This window comes from Cynoglossus semilaevis, chromosome 1, assembly GCF_000523025.1.
Source record: "Cynoglossus semilaevis isolate Cse_v1.0 chromosome 1, Cse_v1.0, whole genome shotgun sequence".
In the NCBI taxonomy this organism is placed as follows: Eukaryota; Metazoa; Chordata; class Actinopteri; order Pleuronectiformes; family Cynoglossidae; genus Cynoglossus; species Cynoglossus semilaevis.
The window spans coordinates 20,895,477-20,912,665 of record NC_024307.1 but is presented as its reverse complement, the minus strand read 5'-3'; the positions used below and the strand labels follow the sequence as shown (position 1 = coordinate 20,912,665).

The window sequence follows — 17,189 nt, the reverse complement described above, 5'->3', positions numbered from 1 at the left end:
TGGAAATGAGCTTTAGCCAACATTCATGCTTTTGAGAACTCGGGCCTCAGGGTTCCCAACAGCACGTCAGTGCTTAAGCAGTCTCTGTTCAGCTGACTTCAAATGATCTGAGAATTTGCCAGTTTGCCAGCTCCTGATCTGGCAGAGAATCAAACCACACTGGCTCGTTTGAGCATCTAAGAATGTGCGTCTGGAAACACAAATATGCTTGTGGGCAACGTGTGTTGGTCTCAGTTGCACTGACACGCTTCCAAGAGTTCTGGGACTGTTTAGAAAAGGGCATAAGGAATTTGATTTTGTTCTCGCTTCTCCCTTCTTTTGCTGTGTCTGCTGACATTGTGCAAAGAAATTACATTAATTTGCAGGAGATCTACAAATGACTGTTGACAGTAATTTATTTTAGACAATGTTTACCCATGACTTTAATAGTAAATCTTGATCATGGGAGAGTTTTACAGAAACTGCATGCTCTGGTTCCTGTCTGTTAGAGCGAGTTTTGACACAAACATCAGCTTGCACACAGTTTTGATCATTTATTTATGATTTTTCCATTTCCAGGGACCGGGGTTTATGGCACAACTTAGTCCAGGTTTCTGTTAACCATCTGTGTGAGTCAGTCAGTTCACACTTACACATACAAACAGTACAGTATTTGGCCTTTTTATGCTATGTAGGAGTTAAAAGATGACTTACTACACTGAGCTGTTTTGCTCGTTGCCTCGGGAATGTGAAGAAATGTGAGGTTTGAAAGTAAATCTGCTGATACATAAAGGCTTTGGTTTAGGTAGGTCAACACTGTTTTACACAATCTCTGTGGACTGGATGCAATTTGCCTGTGTCAATATAACCTCTGCTCAGAGCAATATGCCTTAACATGGTCACAGATAAACCAGTAAACCGGGAGACAGAGATGAGAGGGTAAAAAAAATATGAGAGTCTTGTCTATGACACCACCGGATGCCATCTTCCTCATCAAAAGTCCATCTGCCAAAAGCCTGAGATTTTCAAACAGCCTTCAACACAAAGGATGAGGCAGAAAGGACTCACACCAAACATGTGGATTTAGTTTAGATGGAGAAAAATCTATAAAAGAGGGCAGAAACACTCAAAACAGAAAGGGAGACCAGGACACCTGCTGAGAGGTAGATTATTCAGTGAAAGATGCTCCCAGGAAAAAGAGAGATTCTATTCAGATTTGGAGAAAAAAAAATCAGTAACAATAGCGAGTAGTAGGAAAAGAAGGCCACAAATTGAGATGATGTGCAGACAGGAGGAGAATAAGACAATAAAGCAGGTTGCCTCGGCTTGTCAAATAATTCATGTTAGCATATTGAAGAACAACCTCATGTATTATTGATGCATTTCATATCCTAGCTACACCCTTCTTTACTGTGATACACAGCTACATCAGCACCTCCACTAGTAGCAGCAGCTGCAACATCCACTTCCATCCTCTGTTTTTCCTCCTCTTCGTTCTGTTTCTCTAGCTCCATTATTTCACACCTCTTTATCAATATGTGTGGTTTCCTCAGTAACCAACATCAGTGTCTGACGATTGACCAACTGTATTATGTATTATTTTTTGTGAATTTCATTTGTATGATAAACTTCTCAACTTCAGTGAACAAAGGACTCAATTAGCAGAGCAATCAGTGGACTACATTTGCAAATATCTACAAATTAGGAGTGGAAAAGATTGAGCATTCAACTGTTTTGGACAGATTAATGTATGACAAGAAAAAAGGAGCCAAGTGGTCAATTCATGAGATTGCCTAATCAAGCTCAGAGTCCATCCTGACCTCACTGTAGTGAGTATTTCAAGTAGGTGAAATGAATAACCCTGAGCTGGTTTCTGTGCATATCGACATCAGAACACTTTTGTGTCACATGTCAAGGCCATATTTTTCTGGCTTGAGTAGCATTATGTAGCAACAATTCAAGCCCAGCTCGTCTGCATGGGAGATGAGCTCAAAAGACCTACAACAGTCCCATCATGTCTAAGAGGCAAGTTTCTGTAATTCTTTTGAAGACCATGTTTAAGCAACAAAACTGCTGTTAACACAAGGATCTCCCAAATGTGGGACCAATAAAGTACAAATTATTATTATTACATTATTTAAATACATAATTTACTATTAAAATTAGGTAAACCTCTGCTTGCAATAAGGCTTTAGTGTTTAAATGTGAATAGATATATTCTTAATGCAAACCTGGTTTCAATATTATTAAGTACAACTGACACACAGTTGAAGGTGTTTCTTTTTAAACCAAGCTAAAAGTCACATTTCTTTCAGAAATCTGCACACCTAAGAGTTGTTCTTTTTTAGACGAGGTTTTTTTAGCCTTTTAAAATATGTTTTCTTGTCAAAATATAATTTTGGAAATGCTCTTGCTTTTCATTTATCTGTCCGTGGTAAATAGATGGTGAGATCAAGTGTAAAATCTAAAGTGCCATCTATATAAAACAACAAAACTGTGCAGCAGTCCCATCATGACTGGTGCAGCCTGGTTGAGTCTGGTAGAAAGCTGCCAGAGTTTCCGCTCAGGTAAATTTGCGTTACAAAAACACCTTTTAAATCGTTAGTGACCGACCGTTTCAGTATAGAGGTGCATCTCGGTGAAGCTGACTCTTAACAGAACCTGAAGGGAGCATTTAATTCTGTTTACTTTTTTTATGCCTTGCTGATGTGTTTTAATTAATTTCAATCACCATCAAACACATGCCTGTGCAGGGAATCGTCAGAGGTTACTGCAAATCCAGCTCCAATAAAAAGGTGATGACTCACATACCAAGAATGAGTCATGATCAGGCAGAGTTGAATGAGAGAGGCTTTCATTCACACAGATAAAGAGAAACACACATTTACACACACAAACACACATACACACCAGGTAGTAGATGCCATGACAGATCCACAAACACACTCATTTAAGTCACATCTTTGCCAAAATGTGCTAGGAAAAATCTTGATTTCTCTCCTCTTTTCATCCGCCACCCCTATGTTAGGCAGCAAATATTCTTATTGTACTAAATCAACCACAGAACAGAAGAGTATGCAACTATTTATAGCAGCAGAATGCTTATACAAGGCAACAAAAATGATGTTTAATGGTATGACCTTGTCAAGTAGAACTACAGAAATACCTTTAGACTAAAGTGTACCAGCACTACCTAAGCATCTGGAGTCATCTGCGTTCACACCTGTGCACCAGTGTGTAACAGCCTTAAAGGTGACAAAGCCAATAGTATGTGGTCTCAGGGGAGCGTATGGGACATGCTGTTAGGTCAGTGTCTCATTGAAGTCAATGATTTAACCAAGCAGCATGGGCCACCATCTGATACAACACAGTACTGTTAAGAACACATACATATATATATATAAAGAGAGAGAGAGAGAGAGAGAGAGTATTTAACCGAAGTCAAACTTGCAGTAATGTTATCCATCCTAGTAACAGCTAGCAAAATATATCTCTTTTAGCTTTCTGCCTCAACAAGAGAAGAGAACAATGCAAACCAATGTTCTCAGAGCGTCACACAAATGCAACACTTGCAACTGCCGCACCTTGTTACTGGAGCCAGACACTGATTGGACAATCAGTGTTTTTTAGGCAGACCTTTTAATTACATATCACAGCAGCAATGCATCAGCAGATACTCCCAATCAATAACCTTCCTCTGTACCCGAGACAAAATAAGTACAGTAGCAGAAGCAGACATCTGGCTTTCAGATAGTGAAGGCCTGATAGTTTCTGGATGATTGAGTCTGCTGAGCTCAGTAGGATAGCGACACACAAACACACAATCAAGTAGACAATTCACTTTCATATATTGATCACAAAGATGCAGCCAATCTTGCTCAAATTGGTGCGGAAGAGAATTTGCTTCAAACCCAGAATTGCTGCAAAATTGTTTTCTTTAGAACCAAATGTTGCCAAACCATTTGTGAGTGTCAGTCTATAAATCAGGACAATAAAAGAGAGTCAAACAAAACTTTGAAGTAAGGACTAAGTAAGAAGAATGAAAACGGCACTCAGGATATTTCATATGCTAAGTATTAAAGTATTAAAGAATACTACAGCACAAAAAATAAGCCCAGCTTCTGTTAGTGATTGTAAATAGCTAACAAAACAAGGTTTGGAATTTTGTCATCTGCAAGGTCAACGCTAAAGCTAATTCAGTTAGCTACATGCAGGAAAAAAGTATATAGGATGGGATTTTCTTACAATCAGGAGATTATTAATTAATAATTAATTACTTTGTAGTCAATTGGATGTTTACTTGGTAGTTTGTTGGATTGCTAGAAACCAGTGCAACAATGAATATCAGTAAAAAGTACTGTCTTTATCCAGGATAGACAAGCACAGCCATTAAAAAAATCCATTACAAGTTGTCAGCAAGTCAATGATTTTACCCAAAAGAAAGGGTCGTTTACATTTACTGGCAGCACATATAAGCTACTGATGTCAAATTTTGTTTTTTCTTGCCTGTTGGTCCCCACTTTTTTTTTTTGTCTGCCCCCTATGGGGATTGAGGTAGTTTTTTCAACTCACAATTGGACACCCAGTAGTTTCTAATTTATACATGGCATGTGCTGCAATCAGGTGTGTCCTGGAGTGTGCACGTATACAGTACACGCACACAGCATACTGCTATATCAGCATCTACAGTAATCATCTTTATGTTTGCAGCAGCAGCAGATAGGAAGCACATGTGTGGTGACTTTGCTTGCATCCAAGCTTGTCCAATGATCACAAGTGACCCCATTAGAGTCAGGGTGACCTCACACTGACACAAAAACACACACACACACACACACATACAAAAAACACACACAGACAGAAACACACACAAAATAACATCCTCCCTAGTCCTGATCTCTTTGTGACACCGCTTGAATCAGCACTTTCACACTTCGTTTTGTTAGCATTTGTGTCTTTCCTCCTCCTTTTCCCGTTCCTCGGAGCTCTGTCTTTTCATTCAGGAAAAAAATGAATTAAATATCTATTTTTCAATAAAATCCAGTTTGTACAAATCTTCCTCTGCAAGGAGAAAATGTGAAGACTTAGACAGCAATGACGCTGCTGTAACAAATGGGCTGTTTGCTATCTGGGCCACTGGTGTGGCAGCAGACAGAGACCTACTCACCCCAGAACTTTACACTGCTCTAAGAGCACACAAACGGTGTCAACACAACACAACATTAATACACAGCACTGCACCTTCTCCATTTGACTCTTGCCAGCTCAGACACATTCTAAGGGGAAGGGGGATTACTCTTTCCAGCCACCATCAGCACTATCACCATCCAGAACAATTCTGTCTCCTCTAATGTCCTAAATGACTCCGACACTGTGGACCCCACTCAGACCTGGTATTAACACCAGTCCTCAGGGGTGTGATCCTATGCAGACAGTGTTAAGTACAACCGTTTACTCTTAGCTTTGAAATTAAGTCTCTTGTGACCAAATTAAATTTCTTCTGGCTCTGACTGATGAATTCCAATCCACAGCGACACTGGCTTTGTGAACATTGAAAAGAACTGTGTTTAAGGGGAAACAAATGAGTGAAATAAAAAGACTGCCTACTGTTAACTGATGTCAATGTCCTATACAAGGTGCTATAAACAGTTGCCGTGCCCCATTTCTTACTTAATTTGCTCAAAACAAATCTTTGAAAGACAGGTAACTGATTTACAGTGTTTCCACTAGGGTTTTTCAAAGCAGTCGCAACAGATCATCATCCCTGCATTAGGTTTGTAGACTTGAAAATAAGAAATGCAGTGCAAGACAACTGCTAACAACAGCTAGCTACATTAGAGAAAGCAGACTACATACAGCAAATAGCTCTGCTGTCCATGGGACAATTATTTTGTGATTGTCAGACAATAATAAAAATATCAATAATTGCACGATAAATGAAAATGAACTTGATAATCTAGCCAGCCTCGATATAACGCCATGTGCATGCGTGTTTGTTTACCCCATCTCTTGCCTCCAAACAGGTTGGATGACAAGTGGGTTCACTCTGTGCATTGGTCTCAGCACCTGGGCATCTAGAATACACTGCAAGACGGACAAGCCAGTATGCCGAATTTGTTCTTAAGTGGTCTTCATCCCGACAATCAACACTCACTGTTTGGTTGACAACGTAAATACAAACGAAACAGCGCAAAATGTTGAGCGCTCTCAGAAAGTGTAGTTTGCCAAATTGCTAAAAAATATTATTATTATTATTAATGTATGTTATTATTATTAATATATATTATCATCATCATCATCATCATTAGGGACCCACTCAGTGGTGTTTGAATGAGGGACGTTAGGGTAACACAGTAACTACAAGGGGCAATAGAAACTTCAGAATCGTAAAATATACTCATAAGAAATAAATAATTTATTGCATTTGTAAGATTGTACTTGCATTGATATGATACATCATCCTTACATCAGTGGTTAATTTGTTGACAATTATATTGTTTATCTGCAACAATTTGTGGGACAATATATCCTTCAGCATAGGGGTATGTATAACAGCCTTCCACAAAGTACAGTATAGTAAGAACTTGCTCACTTACAGTAGTCAGCCTCCTTGGCTAATCACAGAACTAATCATCAAAACTCAATTTTTGGTCAGTGATTTCTTAAACAGTAGCACTACATCTTGCCACCTACTGGGTCAGTTTTAACTGGTTATTATTTCTATGCAGAAGAATCCCTTTGAATCACTTTTAAAAACCCAAAGATAAATAAAGAAAACTACTCAGCAAGTATTGCTCAGTTACAAAGACCAAAGAGCTTTCCAAATGCTTTGGTGAAGTATGTGATAGATTGAGCTCCTGATTGGTCAGGATTGTGGCCACACACACCATAAACCACCTCCATATGAGGTTTTTGTGTCCAGTTCTAAGGAGGTATTTAAAACATTCAGGATTTCAGTCAGTGTTGTACAAAAGAGAGCTGAACACTTAAGATGGATGTGAAAACCAGGCCCAAATCAAGGTTGCTCTTCTTTCACTACCTGCCTATTTCCACTATTTCATCTTTTTCACATCTCCATATTCCATTATCTTTCCATCTAAATTTAATGCTTTTGCTGTATTCAGTGTCCATGTAATAAAAATCACAACCCTCTCTCTGCTGATTTCTGATGCACTGAGGTAAAAATCAATCACAGTGTAATTTTCTCTTGTCTTGTCCCACAGAAGAAATGCATGATGGGTAGTAGTTTGTGCACTTGGTGCCCTTGAAAACTAATTCTTCTGAAGGTTTTTTTCCATGACAGTGTTTTAACTAAAATGTAGTTGGCACCAGTCTGTGACATTTCTTGCAGACTAATTGCACAGAAAATAAAGCTCATTAATAAAATACTTTATCCTAGAAAGCATTTGTACGATTGTAAGGCAGTAAAAACAGAGACATGACATGAAATGTACTGCTTTTTGCAAACTGTATAAGGGAAAAGTGTGTAAGACTGAAGGAAAATATTAAAAACAAGAATAAATAGAATTTTATTTTATTTATGTTCAACCATAAGGTACCAATTTGAAATCTTTACACCTACCACACGCCTAAAATAATGTTTTAAAAATGTTTTAAAAAGTGTCCAGGGTTAGATAAGCTAGGACTGCTGAAAAATAAGGGTTGTTTTTTGTTGTTTTTTTTAGAAAACTGTCAAATGTAAAATGGTTTTAATGTCTATGCCCTGTTGTTGCACACACAGCCGCCTCACTTATTCTCCAGAGCATACTTCCTCTCTATCTTTGTACAGTCCTGCTCAGGTCTTGAACGGTCAAAGCATCAAGCATTCCCAAGAGGGATGCCCAGCAGCGAGAGAGAAAGAGAGAGAGAGTGAGGGGGGGCGGGGGGGCAGAGAGAGAGAGATACAAAGAGAGAGAGAGATAATATGGGGCACTGAGGCTGGGAATGCAGACAGAAAATGACTCCCTGGGCCTTTGTTTGGGGTTTCCTGGTGAATTGGTTTCAGTAGATATTGGCGTAGTTCAAAGACTCTGAAGCAGAGGCACATGCTGACAAATGATAACAAGAAAGACAATGGTTGGACCAGAAGCATGCACTTAACACGCCCCAGGCTGAAGTGATTCAAATATAAACTAAATGTAAAAGTTAAAGGTCCAGTGAGTCTTATTAAGGTAAGTTTAATGGGAGATCATTATTTTTTTACTTTTATGTGTGTTTTTATAAGGGCATACTCTATTTAAACTAATTTACATCCTTGTCCATGCACACTGTATGAGGCCTGATTTTACAATATTCAGTGGCCATTAGTCCAGAAAAAATCTGGATCGACTGTAGTTAAACTTCAACATTGAGCAAAAAGGTGTCAAATAGTTCAGTATCCAATTAGACTTTATTTAGCTAATGCTAAAGGCTTGAGATAATTTGAAGGGGTCTTCATATGGCATCAGATTCCTGCAAGTCTTATTGCATTCACAGACGTTGACAGGTGAACTATTCTTCTTGTTAAGATTCTTAAACTATTTATTTTAACAGGCTTCTGTGGAAATAGACAAGGGCAGGATTCCAGCCTCCATAGAGCAAGGCTAAATGAAAGGGTAAGAAAACCAAGTCAAGTGTCTTTATTTGCACTGACCCTGACATGTGGGCTTCATGAATCAGAATAATCTGCAGGATCAGGACTAAGCTGCGGCTTGCAGCTCCAGCAGTGATGTAGTTGCTAAGACAAAGTCTCTGAGTAGCTTAGCAGCAGCACAAAAGTGAAATCATGATCAAAGATATTGATTTGCTCTTGATCGTTCAAAAGACCCAAGAGTGTCACCAGGGAATGAGTCTGGATTTTTCTTTGGCAGGAAGGTAAAATAAAACGGGGGCAGGTGAAGAATTAAATGACTGAAAAGATGTCTGACAGGCTCCTCCTCTCCCACACACAAGCAGACACTACAGTTACCTAGTACTAAATCCACATTCTCTTAAAAAAATAAACATATTTTAAAGCTAAATGTATGAATTTAACTGGTGTTCGCTCTCAAAAAATTCTCAAATTCAATTCGAAATCTTGGCCTAGATAGATAGCCTACAACTGTGAAAAGATGTGTGGCATTTAAAGTGGCAGACCGACTTATGATCAACAGATTAAATTTGATTATAGTCGCACATGTGTCATGCAGGTGCAGGTCTCCCACAGTAGACTGTAGGTTAACTGCTAGACCCAAAGAACGTGTTTAAGAAATGGACAGAGCCATCCGTAGCCATATGGGAAGCCCAAAACAGGAATTACTCGAACAGTTCTTAATTATACAAGTCTTGGAAATGTGGAGTACAAATGGGGCCACTTCTAACTCAATTTATACCATCAATAAACCAACTCCAGGAGAGTTAACGGTCTAAAAAATTAGTTTTAGGCCATCTCAAATGGAAAATGATGTCAATTTGGCAAAATTGGGAACTATTTGGAGGATGATAAACAAAAGGGCACAAAAGACCAGATGGGGGCAGATGTGGGATCAAATTTACAGCTGAACTGACTGAGAATTAAATTATGACACCAAGTCTCCCCTCGGATTAAAAGGTCTACAGGCTACTACAGTGAGAGAATATGTGAGGCCATGATTGTAAATAAGTGAGGCTACTTTTAATGATTTAAATTCAATGCAAATTTTACTCACTCTCAGGATTTCTGTCTGAACCAGGACAAGACCTTCTTCAGTCTGTCAAACAGAAAGGAACCACTCTGGGTGTGAATATAAAAAGGAATGTACAGTCTATTGACCCCAATTCTGTGGTTCTGTGGTTTTTAATTTTATGGCCAGATTTCTCTCAGCTCTGATTGTAATAGATGAGACGTCGACAAGGGAGCAGGGACACCTGGCTGCGGAGCCTCGGTCAGCACCGCTGTCCTGACAGGCTTGATGAATGCAGGCTGAGGAGCACGCAATTGTTCAACTACAATTTCTGCAGCCGCCTTGTGTGGGGCAAAAACAGGAAAAAGGTTTTGCATCATGCAGTGTTAATTTGGACAGGAAATTGTGATTTAGTCTTCATCTTGTGAATGGCATGTTGTTTAGTTTTGGTCATATATGAATCATTTGAAACCCTTAAGTCTTAGTGCAGTTTTAATCAACTAAATATAAGAATTTTAGTCAGGTACGTATATCTATGGTCAATTAAGTGAATCTCCAGAATTTCCAGTCGTTGGAAACATCCTGTGGGGCAGTGGTGGCTTGGTGGTTAAGGAAGTGGAATGATTCAGGTTCAGGTTGCCAAGTTACCACTGACATGCTCTGAGCATGGCACCGTCCCCACACACTGCTGCCTGGGCACCTAAGCACTGCCCCTGCTCACTATGGTGATGGGCTAAAAACAGAGGTCACATTTGGTTGCGTGTGCCGTGGTGTGCTGTGGCACAATGACAAATAACTCAAAATAATGTGCAATTCTCAATAAATAAATAAATAAATAAAACAGTGTTGGCTTTAATGCCATTGCACACAATCCCAAAGTAATATTCCTTAATGGTCAAGGAAGTCAACAAAAACTTGGCTCTCAGCACTGAAAATACAGCTAAACAGTAAAAATTTGAAAATAAAAACAAAACTCAACTAGATAGAAAATAGGTTTTGGTTGCACATAAAATGAAATATTCTATATATAAGTATCAATGAGTGGTGTTTTTCCGTGCAATTTGTACTGAGGGTCCTGTTGTCCTAGTTGTCATATGTGAAGTCACCCTGCATCATTATTTCTGTGTTTTCCATTTAAAAAACAAAGATCTCAGCCTCGACTCTGACTTTGAGGAAGTTTTGATTGACACTGGTTACATAATTAAAAAACAAGAAATCTATGTTGAAAAGGAAGCAACGCTTCCGCATTTCAAAGAAAAAAAAGAATGTGGCTTGGGTGTGTCAGCCTTTGGGTGTGTTTGAGTGTATGTGTGAGAGATAAAGCAATACAAGTTTTGTGTTTATATCCATATAGAGTAAAGGCAGAGGTAAGCGGCTGCTACAGTGATGAGATCATGAGGGGCTCATGTGGAGATCAAAGAAAATGTGTCATACCAAAGAAGCAGCAGCAACAACTGTATAATTACAAAGGCATTCTGAATGTACAATGCAGTGCAGTTCTTTACATTTCAAAGGATTATAAATAATTAACAGTGTGATGCAAATGAAGTGGGTTAATTGAGCAACTAACAGAGAACTTGAAATTAAATTAAAGGGATTTTTCTTTTCTGAAGTGGGCAAGGCACGGACAAGTGATCCAGCATTAACTGCAGTAAAAAAGAGATTCTTTATCACTTAACAAAACTCTCATGTACACTGGCATAACTCTGTCATATCAAATATAACATCTGCTGCAGTATCTGCTGATCAAACTGTGCCTTTCCAATATGAAAAGGTACTTTTGTTGCTTCATACACTAGTCAATCCCCCAGACAAAAGTCCATAGAGAAAATAAAAATATATAAAATAATGAATATCTGCTGCCTCCAAATATGATGGTGTTTCAAAGGTACATTATTTTTTTTCCCACAATTTCTCTACTGGCAGTCTTGATAAAGACTGCCCTAATGTTGGATACATACATACATTAAATTACAACTCCTCTTTTAAATTAATCACATCTGTTTTTTTAGTGTGTAATGTGTTGCAGAGTAAAATTTTATATTTATGAGAACGAGGGGTAGGCTCAATGAGTGTAGGATATACAAAGAAATCGAATATTAATGAAATTTAAAGTGCTCCTAAACACAGCAAGAGCTCTTTGAAAGTCAGCCTATCAAACAGGGCAGTATCATAACCATTCTACATTTTTAAAAACATTTTCTCATTTTTTATTTGATTTGTCTTCATTTCTTTTTAATGTAATTTATACCTTACTTTGAGCTTTTACGCTACCTCTAAATTATTTTAGGGTGATGTTTAGCTATTACATTCCAGCTACAATTAAGCTTCTTCTGGGGCTGATGCTCATTTACTTACATGGTGCTGACGGTAATTCAGCCTCATTTTCTGGTATTAACCCTAAATGTGAAGGTCATTTAATGTGTTGTTAATGGGACACAGTAATATTTATGGATGCAGTCCTCGTTAACTGTCCTGAAGGGGTTTGTGTGTGTGTGTGTGCGTGTTTGTCAATGCAAACCTCCTACCTCATTGCCGTACATCATGAGGTGATGTGTGGTGATAAGAGCCTTGAAGACAACCACCCAGCTAGAGTTGGCCGTGCGCTCAAACAGCGTGTCGGCCAGCTGGGGAATGCTCACGTTCATCTCATTGGTACAGTGGATAAGATCTGTCAACCGCATATGGAAAAAAAGACAGATAAAGAAAAAAACAAACAAAAGAGTGTTACTAAAGTTTGGCAACCAACAGTATCATCATAAAACAACTTTTATATAAATTAAAAGACAATGACAACAGGCAAAGGACAGAGAGACGAACACAGACAGCAGCTAAATTTCAAGTCAAACTAACGCTGCACCCTGAGAACGCTTATCATTTTTGTGGTCATCATTTAGCCCAAATATTAGCATTTAAACTATTCTGCTTTACCACAAGAATCTTAAAAAAACTAAAAAGTATGGGGAGACGTAGGATGTCACCATCTATTACATCATTGTTTCACCAAGACTAGGTTGCGGGTCGCAATAGGGGTTTTTTGGGTCTTTTTTGAGGTCTTTTAGCAGACTTCAACCCCCAGAAGCTCACCTTTGGTTTACTTCAGTAAATGTTGACCAGATACCAACACATTCCCCGTGTGCTGCGGTTCTCACCACTCTCGTTAGGATTGATTTTTCGATTATTTTGGTTTCTTGGGCCTAAAATAAAGATTTAGGTCTTCACTCACACACATCCAGATACTCAAGCACCGTCATCAATACGGACACACACTGATACATTGATCATTCACACCAAATAACAGGGTTTTTGTAATTTCTCTTCTTTGGGTCCATTTTCATTCTTCCATCATTTCTTCTCACCACATCTTTCATGTGCTTTGTTCCTCACCACAGGATATTGACTTGCCAGCTCATGCACATACCTGGTAACTAGGGAAACGGCTCCTTATTATACTGGTTGAGGACTGTAACCACCAGAGTCCTGATGTGAGTTTTTTTCTAAACTGTCAAGAGCATGTGCAAGTGCAAACATTTATTCAGTAACCAGTCATCTTTACCTCCAACTTCACACCCTTTTGTGCGTGATACAATAAACTTTTTTTTCCATTTCGGGGGGCATATTTGATGGAATTGTGATATTTATCATAATGTTTCCTGTATTACCTAAATATACAAATATAAATATTGGGTCATATAATTAGTAACAGCAGTTTGCATGATTTTCTGAGAGAAATACATAGTACACATGTAGCATTTTTTTGTATTATTGTTTACAGGGCAGTGGTGATTTTTGTTTAACTACTATGGGATTATTGTCATTTTTCTCATACTTTTCTATAATTCTCCTAATTCCCTGCCTGTCCTTCATATTAAACGGCCCTCTGTTTTTTTATCAAGCCTACAGAACTGTATACAGAGGACTAAAGGAAGGGTTGATTAGGTCTGCTGTTGCACATGTTTGTGTGGGAGTGATAATGTAAAGAGTACAACTGCAGACTTAATCAGCGGGAGGCACGAGATGCTACTGATCCCACACCAGCAAATGAGTTAAGGAAAGTGAGGCAACTGAGAGAAACATGCAGAAAAAAGAAAGCGGGAGGAGCAGTAAAGAGAGAAAAACAGTATGAAGGCTTACACACCAAGAGACTATGTAGACATGGCTTTATGGGAATCAAACTTGTGTCCTTATTTTTGTTTTCATCTGGGTCACTATGCGATTGACAGTTCACCATTTACACAACAACATCAATGCCATGACAAACGCTGAAATGCCTGCACTTTTTCATAGGTGAACAGGTCTTCCTTACAATGGAGTCAGAAAAACATAGTAACTGACAGAAAAGGTTGTTTTGTTGTCTGTCTAAAGTTTAAATAAATGGATAAGTGTGTCAAAAGGATATTTTGGGCTGCCATGAAAAAATCTAACCTCTGAAGACCATTCCTTAACAACCTTGCAGTCAAAAATGGAAAAACAGAACATATTTATGTTTATTCATAGATAATCAAGTAGGTTCTGTTCTACAGGGAAACTGAAATGATAAGAATACGGAACTAATCCAAAATCCATCCCGAAGAGATGAAGGGGAATATTTTAGCCCTTTTTTCTCTTTTCTCCAATGTGGTCTGTATCAGATTTTTATTTTTCTCTGGTAAAATGACTGAGCACCAGCTCATCACTAGAAGATGCTGACTGCACTGTTTCTCTCTGCGGAGCCATTTCTTTCTAGTCCTTGAAATTTATCGTGCTTATTCACTGTGTGCTCGATAGACACAGACAGGCTGTTTTCAGAATATACTTCCACGTTATTTCCAATGTTGTCCCATTTATTCTTAGCAGGTTTGTAAAACACCTTGCTGCATGGCAGCAAAAAATAAAAAAAGTGATTGACTTGAAGTGAGAAAAAGCAGAAGATCGAAGCAGGTAAAAAAAAATAGACACAGGGATCAAGTCAAGGAAAAAAGGAGAAAGAGACAGAAAAAGAGACCACAAAATGAGACATGAGGGTCTCTTTATGCAGACAATTTGCAAGAATTCACACACAGAGCTCCAGCAGCCTCCCTACCCACTTCATCTCTCAGCACAAACAGGTCTGAGGATGGATTTTTCTTCTTTTTCTGGCACAACCTGTGCAATTATTTTAACCACAGACGGAAAAATACATATGTTTCCTCCTATCAGTCATTAACCACCGGGCTCTGACCAACACCTCATCATATGGCTGCTTGGCAGCTGGCCAAATGGTTATTGAAGTCCAGCCAAGTCCTTTATTACTGTACTTCCTCATACAGTGGCCACAGCTGGCAGTAGGTGACGGGGCTTTGATTTGAAGCAGGCTGATGTTGGATTTCTAATTCCTTGTGTTACAGGCTGCATTAACCTGACATATACAGTACTTCATCAAAAACAAACACATTTGCCACCTTCATGTATACTCAAGAGAGATTATCATCATAAAAAGATCAACTGGAATATGTTGCTTTGACTATATTTTAATTTGTTTTTATAGGGAATTAAAAAACTTCAGACAAAATGTATACTTGAATCCGTAGTGAAGAAACAGACCTTTTGAAACCAGTGACGTGATACCCACAATCAATGACTCTGTCTATGTCTATGGTCAAATGTCTCATTAGTTTATAAGACATAAAAAACAAAGCATCTTGTCCTGTCTTAAAAATTGTGTTGAAAATGGCAATTTTTAACAGAGTTTTTGACAAAAAAAATCAAGATGCCTGAAAACTTAATTGCTACAAAGATATCACAGTTCAGAGTTTTAATTTGTACATCAACATTTCAAAATAAAAAAACAGATGTTTCGATGTTGTATGCCGCACCGCCACACTCTTGAGAAAATACAACCAGAGGTGAAGTTGTCATTGTTGTCTGTACCAGGAAGCAGTAACAACACCTGGACCTTGGTATCTCCCTCTGTGTTCATATTGTGTGTGTTAGAGGGATAGAAAGCAGGTGGTCAGATCATAGTGGAGACAGATGACATCTGCTCCAGCTGCTTGGTTTCTTCCTACACCCTCCTCTAGTCTCTTCATCCCTCTATAACAACCTCCCAAAACCACACCTGCTTCTAAGTAATACGCAATCACCGACGCATGCACTCTCACATACACTCCCAATCTCCTGATCTCTTTTCACTTTCATCCCTTTTTTCATCTCCTCTGATCTTCAGACAATCTTGCTACTTTGACGACTTCATTTCAGCTTCTCTGTCTGGTTCATGATTATGTTTTAACACCGTTCTTCTTCTGGTAGTCACTTCAAACCTCTGCTCTGATTTGATCAAGGTTGAGATCAGAAGATAAAACTATGGTGTCAAATCTGGCTCGGCATTTGAACTATATATCAATTAAAATTAAAAAAAACATCAATCCTGTCAAATAAAAAAGTCAAAAAGGCAAAGTGGTTTTATTTTTATTTTATTAAGAACCAAGAAAGATGTTTTTGTTTGTGGCAAATGGTTGATTTTTTGTGAACACATCACAGGATCCCTTTGCAGTCATTCGTCATCCTTAAAGTGGAGACTTTTAAAATGTTGCTGGTTTGAAGGTTTTTTGAACACAGAGTGTTGACGACAGCTGTGCAACTGAAGCTAGAACCATCAATCAACACTGTCAGCTGTTTGTTGCGATTTCTCCAACCTGAGAATGTGTGGCTTCTCACTATATATAAACTGAAAAACTCCAACTAAAATTTGAAACTTTTACAATATTCAAGACAATTCTGGAGCAAAACTATCTAGTTCTAATTCACATTAAAACAGGCACAAAAAAAAATCTTCCAAAAAAAATCAATGCAGACAAACAACTACTAACTACAAACACACTGCCAAGAGTCTTTCAAAGAAAGTCTTAGACCACTGATATAGTAAATTAAGGGATAGATTCATGCTTTTTTTTTTTTTTTTGCTTTTTTTTAGTTTAACAAAGACCAAAAACATCGCTCTAAATCTTTTTTCTGGCTTAATGGTTAGCGACAGAACAACTCTCCCACTCAAGAGCTTTCCCACCATATCGGCCGTCAAGATGAAGGACAATGGATTAGACAAGTTGAACACGCAGTTCTAAACACTCCAGAGAAAAATGAGACTGTCAAGGTTTAATGAATGAACATGAGTGGTGCCCAAAATGCCCTTCACTTAAAATTCTACACAGTTATAGTCACGCAGCAGCAGACGATTAGACGATTAAAAATGTTGCAAAAACAGCAATGTAGGTTGTGTAGAATTCCTCTCCCTGAAATACAATTCATGACTCTCCAGTTGTATTGGTGTCAAACTTCAGATTAAGACTTTTATCTTGCTTGCTTACAGCATAGCATAAAAATAAAACAGATATTTCAAACCAAAAATTTGGGTTTTTCGTGGTGTGATATGGTGTGACAAAAGTCCTAGCTACAAGAGTAAGGCGCTGCAGAAAAGTTAAGGAACCACTTCTGTAGGCCAACACGTAAACAGAACTGTTGGCCAAAGCAAACTTTGAAGGACAAAGGATTGAGTGGATTTTCACGAAAAGACTACAGACAGTTTTATATTTAAAAAGAAAATGCTGGAGTAAATCTGTGGTATCAGAAAATGTT

At 38.4% G+C, this 17,189-nt stretch overlaps 1 protein-coding gene across 8 annotated transcripts in view; it reads right to left on the bottom strand.

The window, feature by feature from the left end:
* Positions 1–17,189, bottom strand: part of LOC103384989 (phosphatidylinositol-binding clathrin assembly protein) — a 68,950-nt gene that overhangs the window by 39,721 nt on the left and 12,040 nt on the right. For 7 of the 8 annotated variants that reach the window (XM_017034843.2, XM_025060387.1, XM_025060383.1 and 4 more), the window contains exon 2: positions 12,128–12,270. The exons of the other annotated variant lie outside the window; for it this stretch is intronic. In XM_017034843.2, the coding sequence (XP_016890332.1) occupies positions 12,128–12,270 (143 nt within the window). The remainder of the gene's footprint in view (positions 1–12,127; positions 12,271–17,189) is intronic. 8 annotated transcript variants of the gene reach the window in all.